Source organism: Haliaeetus leucocephalus, unplaced genomic scaffold (assembly GCF_000737465.1).
Source record: "Haliaeetus leucocephalus isolate CR32 unplaced genomic scaffold, Haliaeetus_leucocephalus-4.0 Scaffold889, whole genome shotgun sequence".
Taxonomy (NCBI): Eukaryota; Metazoa; Chordata; class Aves; order Accipitriformes; family Accipitridae; genus Haliaeetus; species Haliaeetus leucocephalus.
In genome coordinates, this window is record NW_010973325.1 from 1,893,936 (window position 1) to 1,905,815 (window position 11,880).

The window sequence follows — 11,880 nt, forward strand, 5'->3', positions numbered from 1 at the left end:
TCTGGGGTGGTTCCTGAGAGCGGAACGGGCAAATGCGCCCTGAGACCTGGTAGCCACGCGGGAGAAGGTGAGAAAGAAAGGCAGCTTAAGTAGCCGATACGAATTTCTCTTTTGCCAAAGATAAATTCTGTGGAACTTTGAAAATGCTCCTTTTTTTATTTTAAATAAATTTCTGTAAAAGCAAGGGCGTACTGACTCATCTTTCGTAGGAAGTTAGCAGCACTTTGTTATCTTAAGTACTTTAACTCTGTTCTGACAGCTATATAGCTTCAGAGAACTTTTGTTTCTGTTTCCACAGAAAGAACCAACATGGAAAGTGGAAGGAAACCCGAAACTGCTCTTTTAACAAAAAAGTATTGGCTTTCTGCTTCTTTCACTTGTTTTCCTTTTGCTTCATAATGGAAGGAGTGGGATTATCTGAATCATTGAGGCAAAATTTGGGCGTCGCTGGCTGGAGATAAGATGAAAGAAGACTTGAAAATGCATCGATACTCTATCACTATTGATTCAGATGCACCTTTCACAAACAGAGGGGAATAGCGGTTAAAAGCACTGCAGTTTCATCAAAAGGAGCTAATGGAGGAGCTATGTTGATTTTTTTTTTTTTTTTAATTAATTTTATTTTCCTTCCCGCTCTCCCATGAGTCCCAAAAGAGAAAGATGGAAAGAGCGTGTATGGAAACTGAGATAAGGGCAAGGCTGAAGACAGTAACTTTGGTTTTGAAGTCTGTTTTCCAAGTGCTGTAAATTCCCTATTTCATCAAATATAACACAATGTTCTGAATAAATTATATCATTTTGTGATCAGTGGAGTTTTTGTCAGCTCTAGAAGTGGAATTTGACCTGATTGAAAGCCTTTTAAAAAAGTACATGTATGACTCCAAATCCCTTTTTCAAGTCAAGTTTTTCAAGCTATCAGGAGAGTGTGTTTCAGTCTCTTACTGTGCATTGTCAACCTGTGTTTTATATGCATATCTCAGAGATTTTACTTTTTCCCTAATTTCAGTATTTATGCCGTGGTGTTGTGTTTGAGAAAAGTGTGAACAGACAAGGCACCTGACATTTAAGTTTTCGAGAGCTGTGTTATTTCAGTGTTGTAGCTCAGATCACAAGTAATCTGAGTATCTGTGAGAATGCACAGTACACGCTAAGTCTTTTCTCCTAAAAATACGCCTTAAGATGTTCATTTCTGTACTAACTGGATCAAAGTTTGATACCTGAACATTGTGTTTTGTTAGGAAATGCGTGCCTGGGGAAGAGGAGCTGCCTAATGGATCATGGCTCTGATGTTCATGGGGCATACTTTATTTCTAGCATTAATGATGTTTGCTGTCTTCACTTGTGAAGAATCTGTAAGCAATTACTCTGATTGGGTGACTTTCATAGAAAATGTAGATCAATATGAAAAACAGCAACTTGAAGGTCTCAGTGCTGAGCAGAAGCTGAAAAAAACAGTTCTTCACCCCAGCTTGTATTTTGACGCTGAAGATGTCCAGGCACTGAGGCAGAAGGCTCATACAAGCCATTCCCATCTATTTAGAGCCATCAGAAGTGCGGTGACGGTTATGCTGTCCAACCCATTGTACTACCTACCTCCACCCAAGCACGTTGATTTTGCTGCAAAGTGGAATGAGATTTACGGTAACAATCTGCCACCTCTAGCGTTTTATTGTTTGCTGTGCCCCGAAGATAAAGCTGCATTTGGCTTTGCCCTAGAATATATGGATAGAATGGCTGGCTACAAAAACTGGTTGGTTGAGAACGCACCTGGAGATGAAGTGCCGCTCGGTCACTCCCTAACAGGGTTTGCCACTGCTTTTGACTTCTTGTATAATTCCCTGGGAAATGAGAGAAGGCAGAAGTACCTGGAGAAGATATGGTCTGTAAGCGAGGAAATGTATGAGTGGTCAAAGGTTCGTTCCTGGGGAAAACAGCTTCTCCATAATCACCAAGCAACCAATATGCTTGCTTTGCTTATCGGGGCTTTAGCTGCAGGGGTAGACAAAGGATCTCAGGCAAATGTTTGGAAACACGCTGTTGTTGACGTGATGGAGAAAACAATGTTTCTGCTCAATCACATTGTAGACGGGTCTCTGGATGAGGGAGTAGCTTATGGGAGTTACACAGCCAAGTCAGTAACCCAGTATGTTTTCCTGGCCCAGCGCCACTTTGGTATTAACAACTTGGAGAATAACTGGCTCAAAATGCACTTTTGGTTTTACTATGCCACCCTATTACCAGGCTTTCAGAGGACTGTGGGTGTAGCGGATTCTAATTACAACTGGTTTTATGGTCCTGAGAGCCAACTGGTTTTCTTGGATAAGTTTATCATGAAGAATGGAGCTGGCAACTGGCTGGCACAGCAGATTAGAAAACACAGGCCCAAGGATGGGCCAATGGTGCCGTCCACTGCACAGAGGTGGAGCACGCTACACACTGAATTTTTATGGTACGCTGCCGAAATCACTCCTCAGCCGCCTCCTGACTACGGTACTGCTAAAATGCATGTGTTCCCTAACTGGGGGGTTGTTACTTACGGGGCTGGATTGCCCAACAGTCAGACAAACACCTTTGTGTCCTTTAAGTCTGGAAAACTCGGTGGACGTGCTGTCTACGATATTGTTCATTTTCAGCCGTACGCCTGGATTGATGGGTGGAGAAGCTTCAATCCGGGACACGAACATCCTGACCAGAACTCTTTCACTTTTGCTCCCAATGGACAGGTGTTTGTGTCTGAGGCTCTCTATGGACCTAAACTCAGCCACCTGAACAACGTCTTGGTCTTTGCTCCATCTCCTACGAGCCAGTGCAACCAGCCTTGGGAGGGACAGCTTGGTGAGTGTGCCCAGTGGCTGAAGTGGATTGGTGATGAAGTTGGAGACTCAGCTGGAGAAATTATAACAGCCTCCCAGGCTGGAGACATGATGTTTGTGAGTGGTGAGGCGGTATCTGCTTACACATCAGCAATGAAACTGAAAAGTGTGTATCGCGTTTTGCTGCTCTTAAATTCTCAGACATTGTTAGTAGTAGACCATATCGAGAAGGAGGAAGACTCTCCTGTTAATTCTGTCAGTGCCTTTTTTCATAATCTTGACATTGATTTTAAATACATACCCTATAAATTTAAGAACAAATACAACGGAGCTATGATGGATGTGTGGGATGCCCACTACAAGATGTTTTGGTTTGATCATCATGGGAGTAGTCCTGTTGCTAGGATACAGGAGGCAGAACAAGCTGCTGAATTCAAAAAGAGGTGGACTCAGTTTGTGAATGTTACCTTTCCAGTGAAAAACACACTTACAAGGATTGCTTACCTTTTTTATGGCCCGTATGTCAATGTTTCTAACTGTAGACTCATAGATAATGCAAAATCTGGATTTCAGATCTCGCTCAATGTCAACAACACTGAAAATACCATCTCTGTTGTGACTGAATATCAGAATTTAAAGACAAGGTTCAATTACTTGGGATTTGGTGGGTTTGCCAAAGTGGTTCATGAAAACAAAGTGACCAGGTTTGGTCTAGGTACTGAATCTGTGAAAAAACAGATAAAAAATAATAGGGTGGTTTTCCCATTTGGGTTCAAAGTGAACATAATTGCAGGGTTAATTTTGGGTGTTAGTTTGGTCATACTGGCTTTTCAGTGGCGGTTTTACATATCCTTCGGTAAAATGTTGCGTTGGATCCTGATACTGGTTGTCACACTGTGGCTTATTGAATTGGTGGATGTGTGGAGCATGTGTACTCAGCCCATCTGTGCAAAATGGAGCAGTGACATGACAAGGCTAGAACGTGAGAAAGGCAATAAAGCCAAACAATTAGAAGAAAACTCTGTTGGTTTGCCAGATGTTATCATTGCTTCACTTCCCGCTTCTGGTGCAGAAATTTTAAAACAGCTGTTTTTCAATAGCAGTGACTTCTTATACATCAGGATACCTACGCCCTATCTCGAAATCCCCGAGACTGAATTTGAAATTGATTCCTTTGTAGATCCGTGTGAATGGAAGGTTTCTGATGTCCAGAATGGTCATTTTCATCTTATCCAAGGGTGGCTTCAGTCTCTAGTTCGAGGCACAAAGTTACATTTACAAAACATTCATTTGTATGAAGCCAGCAGAATTAAAATTGCTCAGCATTCTGCCATAAGCAAAGACAAAAAGAAAAGATCCAAAAAGAGAGAATCTCTCTCAGAGCAACGAAGCAGGGCAAGAGGGAGTCAAGATAAAGATGCTGAATATATTAGGGAACTGAGAAGACATCTCGTCTATTATCCTAATGCGCGACCTGTGCTTAGTTTAAGTAGTGGGAGCTGGACATTAAAGCTTCCCTTCTTTCAGGAAATCCTGGGACCATCAATGAGAGCATTATATGTAGTAAGGGACCCACGGGCATGGATCTATTCAATGTTGTACAAAAATAAGCCAAGCCTTTACTCCTTGAAAAATGTTCCACAACACTTGGCTGCAATGTTTAAAGGGGAGGATGGTAAAGGAAAATGTAGTTTAAATGAAGGCTATGCCTTTGAGTATGAATCATTAAGAAAAGAACTTTCAAATTCTAATTCAAATGCTGTTTCTGTGTTGTCCTATTTATGGCTAGCAAACACAGCAGCAGCACTGAGAATAAATGGGGACTTGCTGCCAACAAATTATCAGCTGGTCAAATTTGAAGATATTGTGAGCTTTCCTCAGAAGACGGCTGAAACAATTTTTGCCTTTCTTGGTATTCCTCTTCCTCCTGCTAGCTTAAACCAAATATTATTTGCCACCTCCACTGGTCTTTTCTATCTTCCTTATGAAGGGGAAATTTCACCAAGTAGCATTCATGCCTGGAAACAAGACATGCCCAATGAAGAGATTAGGCGGATTGAAGATATCTGTTGTTCTCTAATGGACCACTTAGGATACCCAAAGTTTATAGAAAAAATGCTGCCGGTCAGCAGAAATTTGCACTAATGATCTCTTGACTCCCAATTTGTGGATAAATATTAGAGAAGTTTATTCTTGTAAAATGTGTACAGCCTGCTACTTTCAGAGAGATTATTTTAAGAAAAAGATAATTGTTCCTGCAACTGTGGGGGGTTTTTTTGTTGGTTTGATTTGGTTTGTTTTTTTTTAAAAAAACCTTGTAACTACTTCTGCTGCCTTTCAAAAAAAGCTGTGTGAACCTTTGTAGAACTGCCAGCTGGGGACTCTATAGCTCAGGGGATTAGTAATAGAATATGGAGCTTTTCACCTCCATCTCACCAGTTTGACTCCAGCCCAAGTGTTTAGTTCCTGAAAGTACTTACCATCTGATGATTGTATGATGGCTTATATGAAATTAAACTGGTTAAACTGGCCTGGTTCCCAATGGTGATAATTAGCCCTCTTGGACAGGTTTATTGATGCATTCTATCTGTGTCTTACTGGTCAGTACAGTGGTGCAAAATAAACAAAAGCTGAGATTTAAGGCTGTTCAGCATCCCTTCAGTGGGAGGAAACAGTCAGGACATTCAAGTGAATCTAGTTCCTTATTTACAGTCTCAGCAGACAGGCCCAGGACTGGAGTGGACATGGATATTGAATATCATTACAGGATATGGTTCCTTCAGCTCAGAGATGTGGCACTTAAATTGGGTTTGTGCTTTGACAAAAGAGACTTCGTTCTCCGTGCCTGACAATGTGGTACCCTTTGTGAACCTGAAGTAAACTCTCTGGAGAAAAATAAATGGGACAAAAAGGAACCAACAAGATCTCCCAAATGAGCAGTTCAATTTGGAGAAGATTTTGTGTAGTTTTGACCTGCCTCAACCTAACTTAATTCAGAAGCTTATTAACATCTTGGCTCCTTGCACTGCTTTATCCTGTACCTCTTGTCTAAGTGGTTCTGCAAGGATTTTCTCTTTTTGAGGGAGACTCTTCCATCCTTCTTTGTTGTAACACATTTCTCCGCTGATTCTTGTGCATAATTTCACTGAGACCAGTGCAAATATTTGATGTCATTGTCAATGGCTTATTGTAGATGTCTGCATAAAGTGGTGATCTGAGATTTAGAAGATGTTAAATAAATCTCCAGGTCTGTGTTGCTGAGGGATGTTTTGCTTTTCTGTATAATGAAATTCTGAAGGACAGCCATTGCTAACCTGAGGTCGTCTTTCAGAGAGGGGAGAAATCTGAAAATCACCCCTCCCTCAGCCACCTCACATTTGAGTGATGTTTCCTTGCAGTAAACTATTTCCAAAGTTGTCTGATTTGTATCATGATTGGTGTTTCTTCAACATGATGCTGTAATATGATATCGGTTTGGAAACAGGTAGGCTTGATAGGATAGATGTGTCTTTGTCACAGCTTATTTTCTTCTTGAGTCACACTCTTCATTTGCGCATGCCCATTAAGAAAAAAAAAATCCCATTTCCCAATTTAACTCGCTCAGCATTCTTTGGAAATGCATGCATATTGTAAATGTCTGCAGATGTGTAAGTCAGATCACAAAGAGACATCTGTTTCCTTTACCATCTGTTTTTTATTACAAATGGAATTGTCTTGGAATGCGCTTCAGTTGGTTTGTGGGAGCTGGGATCAGGGTTTTGGCTTATTATATTGAAATATGCGTGTAATTACTGTTTATTTGGGTGGTAAGCATTAGACAATGTCAAAAGTGCAGTGAGTTTCTTTGTACAGATTACAGGTACCCTTGCTGATTTTTGATAAAAAGGAGTTCTTGCCTTTCCTTCCAATCTTACTATCATGTCTCTGTCTTGCCCAGCTGTCTTGTCCCTCCCACACATACATCTCACATCCTTTGGATCACGTTGTGATATCTTATTACGACCTAGATAAAAGTAGTTCTTTCTCGGCCAGTCATTAGTATGTCAAAATAGGCCTCTAGCAGGATAAAGCTATTGATATTTTGCAGTCTCACTAACCATAACTTAGCTGTCATTTACTAGCAGTAGGTTTTTTTCCCCCTGCAGTCCTAGGTTTCACCCCTGGCTATGTGGAATGCCATGTTAAAGGAAATATTAAACAAGTTAATATACACTGACGTGTTAGTGAAACTTTGGTTTCCAAGTATCATTCTCTCAAATTGGCTTCTCTCTGAAGCCATTTTTGATCGTATGGTAAAAAAAAACCCAGTATTGATGTCTGTACAGTCTGTACTTGCAGTCTGTACCTGACAGAATAAGTTTCAGCATTTGCCTTCTATTTCCAGGATTTACACTCTAGAATCAGAACAAATAAAAAAGATTTTCTCTGTCAGATGTTTTAGGGCAGCTGAAGGTAAGAATTAAAACTGACTGTGTATTTGTGGATGTAGAAAGAAACCTTTAAATCCCTTCCAGAAAGTGCCATATGAAATGCCACAATAGCCTATAAACCAACTTTTTGTTTGTTTTTGAGGAGTTAGGGTGGACAGAATTGTCTGTCAAGAGCATCATCTGTGCTATTTTTGGAATACAGGTTTTCCCATGCACTTACATTCATAATAGCGTTGTTGCTGTCATTAATTATATGCAAGATTTAGGAGCTATTTCTTTTCTGTACTGCACTTTCCCATTTCAAAGAATGCATAATCTATTATTCAGATTTCATTGCATTGTGTGTTCCTTACACAGGTGTAAAAAAGTGGAAGAGAACTCTGTTCTTTATTTTTAGATCTTGTTGTGAGGGCAAATGCTTTATAATAGTTATGCTAAAAATATGTAAAAGGAAAAACAGTGTCTTTGAAGACAGAGTAGGAATGCATAAGGTATGGCAAGTCTCCAATTTTCAATCAAATAATTGTTTTGTTGTGTTTTAGATGGTAAGTTACATGACCACTCAACCAAAGTTAGTACCAGACAGGAGATACCCCAGCTCTGGAGTTGAATGACTTTGTGTTGAGACTGTGGCCTCCCACCTGTATGAATAGCAACCCAAGACACAGCAGAAAGCTGAATAAACATGCGTATGCTTGACAAGAATGCCCACTAAAAGATGCAGATCTGGGAGTTTGTAGAATAAATTTCAGTAACACCATCCATAAAATGACAGTTGTGGTATGGAGAAGCAGGAGTACTGTGGAGGCCTGCTGATAAAAAAAGTAAAAAATAAACTTGCTTTTCTTTATTAAAGAATAAATTCCAATTTTAAGTCTGTGCTGATCTTCAGTCAAATCGGTCATTAAATAGATTTTTTTTTTTCTTATGTAAGTGTTCAATTGAGACTAGTGGGTCTCTGTGTATGAAGAATATGAGTGCAATTCTATAATATGAAATGATTTTGTGGGTGTGCAGACTTATCCTCAAAATTCTCTTCTGTCACTAGCATCCAGAGGAAGAATGGTCACTACATAGACACAGACACTAACCTCTGCTTTCTCCATATAGTAATGTTTAAGACTGTCAGTAAAATTTGGGAATTGTTAGACCTTTTTGAAAAGCATGTCTGGTTAGGTACATTGTATTGAAAAGTGTTCTGGCACTTTCAGTTACACTTTCATAAAGTTGCTCATGAAAATTAGTCTCAGTACTTTATCTCAACCTTGCTTCCTTTTTCTTGCTGTGTTAAATATTGATAATTATTTGCACTGTATTGTAGTTTGAACTGTCTGATTATAAGACAGCTAAGATTTTGACATATTTTAAAAAGGCAGGCTTTATTTAAATGCTTATATCTCTGAATCATATTTGGAAGCCTAAGAAAAATAAACACCAAGGAAAACTTTTCAGTTATTTACTTACTTTGTAACTAAGTGACATTGGCCCTGGGGAGATGCACGCTGGTCTTGGTGTTCAGAGTTCTATCAAATCACATGAATCTATAGTCTCTGAGCATACCTAAATGCCTCTGTTGCTCCCAGTAGGCTTTGTCCAAGAGCAACATCTGTGGAGATGTGCCTCAGTATCATGGTCAGATTCGTTCTTTTCACCCTCTTAGCACACAGTTGGCATGCAGTCCTCGTCGGATTTATGTTTGAACAGTTAATTTGCCAGATCCAGAGTTGCATTTCTGTATAAGATCCTCAATTATATGTAAAATACATGGCACAACTCATTTGACAGTGTAATACTATTCTGATAGTGTTAAAATGCAAATCAAACAAAAAATCCACTTCAGCTTTTATAATGTTATTGGTAACTGATTTGTAAAGCTGCAGTCGTGGGTCAGATTTTTTGGTTTTAACCATAAAAAGGGTTTCAGTTGCTGTTGAAACTTAATGATGTGACTGCTAGGGGAATCCTAGCTCCACCTGACAGTCAATTATTTCCATTATTAGTCTTGGAGACACTATTCATTTGATGAACATGAACATACATAATCTGGAATGTAATACTGCATTTGCTGAAAACATTTGAAGTGCACAGTTCAAGATTAAGGATAACAACATGTTACCTCAATATTTCTGTAAGTTACAAAAATTAGCCCCTTTGCTAGTGGTCCATATGTTGGAATATTTTATAATTAGAAGCTGCGGTATTTATTTAGGTGACTTAGAAGTAATGTCTGAAAATTATTTCTTTTTAATTACACTTAAAATGATTTTCTTCAAGAGCCCTGGAGCTTAACACTTCTATGATCAGTGCATCACAAGCTTTCCTTCCTTTCTCTGGACTCCCTTTTAACTTTGGTTCAGACTAAAACCTCTGTTTAAATCTCATCATCAATGCGCTGTTTTCCAAGCGAGGAGTCTGTCTGGAGACACTTACAGTCTCAAATTCCATTTCATTGTGTTTCAGTGTGGAATATCGTGGACTATGAGTCATGGATCAAATCCCTAAATTGTGAGCTGTTCAGAATTGGACCATAAGTGGAATGATGCCTTGCTGACCTCAATTAATGTTGTGCCATTGGCTTCAACAGGGCCGAAATACTATCAGCTACTATTGTCAAACAATTATCATCTACTTAACCTGAATATTCCAAAACAGCAGAAATTACAGGAAGTAAATACCTCAAATGATCATGGAAGATTACTGTTAGTGTTATTTGATGAAAAAAGGAAATGCATTTTAATAATGTAAAAAATATAAATTGTTCTGTAACCGTAATCAAAGCTACCTGTAGGCTGTCTGATGAATTTATAAACTCATAAAAGGAGGTATAGAAACAAACAGATATTCAAAATAATGTACAAACACAGTTTCAAATGTCAGGACTTTGATTTTTCTTTAGTGAGGAGAAATTTGCTGATACCAGATCTACACTATTCTCGTAAAGGATGTGAATGGGTAATCTTGTGCTGTCTCAGAAAATAGTTAATAATGGGAAAGTGCTGTTTCACATTACTGAGATGATACTGTTTTAAATTAAACTATACATCTTTTGAGCTGACAATATGCTGAGAGTTATATGTGATGTAGGAGAACAAAGTCTGATTTCATTCACACCTGTCTAACAATAATTTCTGAAAGGTTCTTCATTTATGCTGGTATAAACTCAACATTTAGTTTACTGTCTTTACTAAGAAAGATATTGTGGTGTTTAAGAACATGACCTGAATTTGTCTATCTCACATTAGGTAATTTAACTTTCGCACCTAAATAAGGAGCATTGTCACTCTAGAATCAATGGAAAGTGAGTGTTGCCTTCAAAGGTAAATCAGACATTGCTTACCTTTTCGTAAATCCTCAAAAGCCAAGGGTGACTCTTAGTTTAGATGCCCACTGAAAGGCCTCAGAGGAAGTGGGGTGAATTTGGTTTTAAATGTATATGGTCTTACATCTAAATAGATTTCTGCATCTGAGCAGTTCTAGTGCATACACTGTCCAAACAAAACTTTATGAAAAATCCTGCATAAAATAAAACTATTGTTAGTAGAATAATACTTTTGTGTTATCCTTTTTTTTCTTTTTTCTTACATTATTTCACCACTTAGGATCTCACAAAACTTTGTGATGTGGTCAAGTGTATGTATTTAAATTTTTAAAATATCACTGGTTTTGTTTGTTTTGAATATGGGAGCCACTGTTATCTTTCAGAAAGTGTTGATGGCAAGACCTGATTCTGTCTGCCCTTGAATGCACAGTAAGTATGTTTGGTGTTAAGTAAAAGACCACAAAATAGCTGTATTCCTAGAACAAAAAGAGTGATTTTCTGCTCAGTTCTCAGGAACTGGACAACTGGTGCAATCCATAATTTTGAAGTCTTTTAGTCTATAAACACAGTAGCTATATGCAAACTGTATAGTTAGAATTGTGCCTCTTCTAATTCCTGAACTATACTCAGGCATTTTTTCGGAGACTGGTATTTGGCCCAGAGACCATTCTAGCAATTTAACAGTGTAGGTAGGCAAGTTCCAGCAGCCATGAATGTTCTCTTGTGTTTTTAATTAAAAAAAAAAAAAAAAAGACATATAATCAAGTTAACTGGAATAACTGCAGCCCTCTGGATCTCTCTTACTGAATGGGGGCTGGCACAGGCAATATCTCTCAGATCCAGAGACACAGGTAGTTCAGCATCCTTATTGCTGCTAAGGTCTGTAACCCACTGCAGGTGCATCTGAGCTGCAGCTAGTTTCCTGCAGCAGAGATTTGCAGGTTTAACTAACTGATTTTTTTGTTCATTTAGTTTAGCAGAAGGTGCTTGAGGTATACATTAAACTTAGGAGCAAGAATAAGACCTGATTCTATCTCTCCTGTGAACTTCAGCATGTTGTAAAGCAAAGGTTTGCATGTTTATAAGTCTTGATGATGTTATATTTAGCTGTGAAATAGGTTTAATGTTGTTTTTTTTCTGGAGGATGTTTGACCTGTGCCTTCTCTGTTAGTGGCTGCTGTATTATTTTGCAGTTGGTGGGTGGTATGTGCTTATCCTTTGTAGCTCATCCTAGGTCTTGTCACTGTACTCTCACAACTAATTTTTATTTTCTTTTTTTTAACTTTCTGAATCTTGACCTCAACTTTGGCTTTTGGGA

At 38.7% G+C, this 11,880-nt stretch overlaps 1 protein-coding gene across 1 annotated transcript; it reads left to right on the forward strand.

Annotated features, from left to right (window-relative positions):
• Positions 1–1,277: 1,277 nt before the first annotated feature.
• DSEL (dermatan sulfate epimerase-like) lies at positions 1,278–4,958 on the forward strand. The gene has a single exon (XM_010583342.1). It carries the CDS (start codon positions 1,278–1,280, stop codon positions 4,956–4,958), a length of 3,681 nt encoding a protein of 1,226 aa, XP_010581644.1.
• Positions 4,959–11,880: the final 6,922 nt, after the last annotated feature.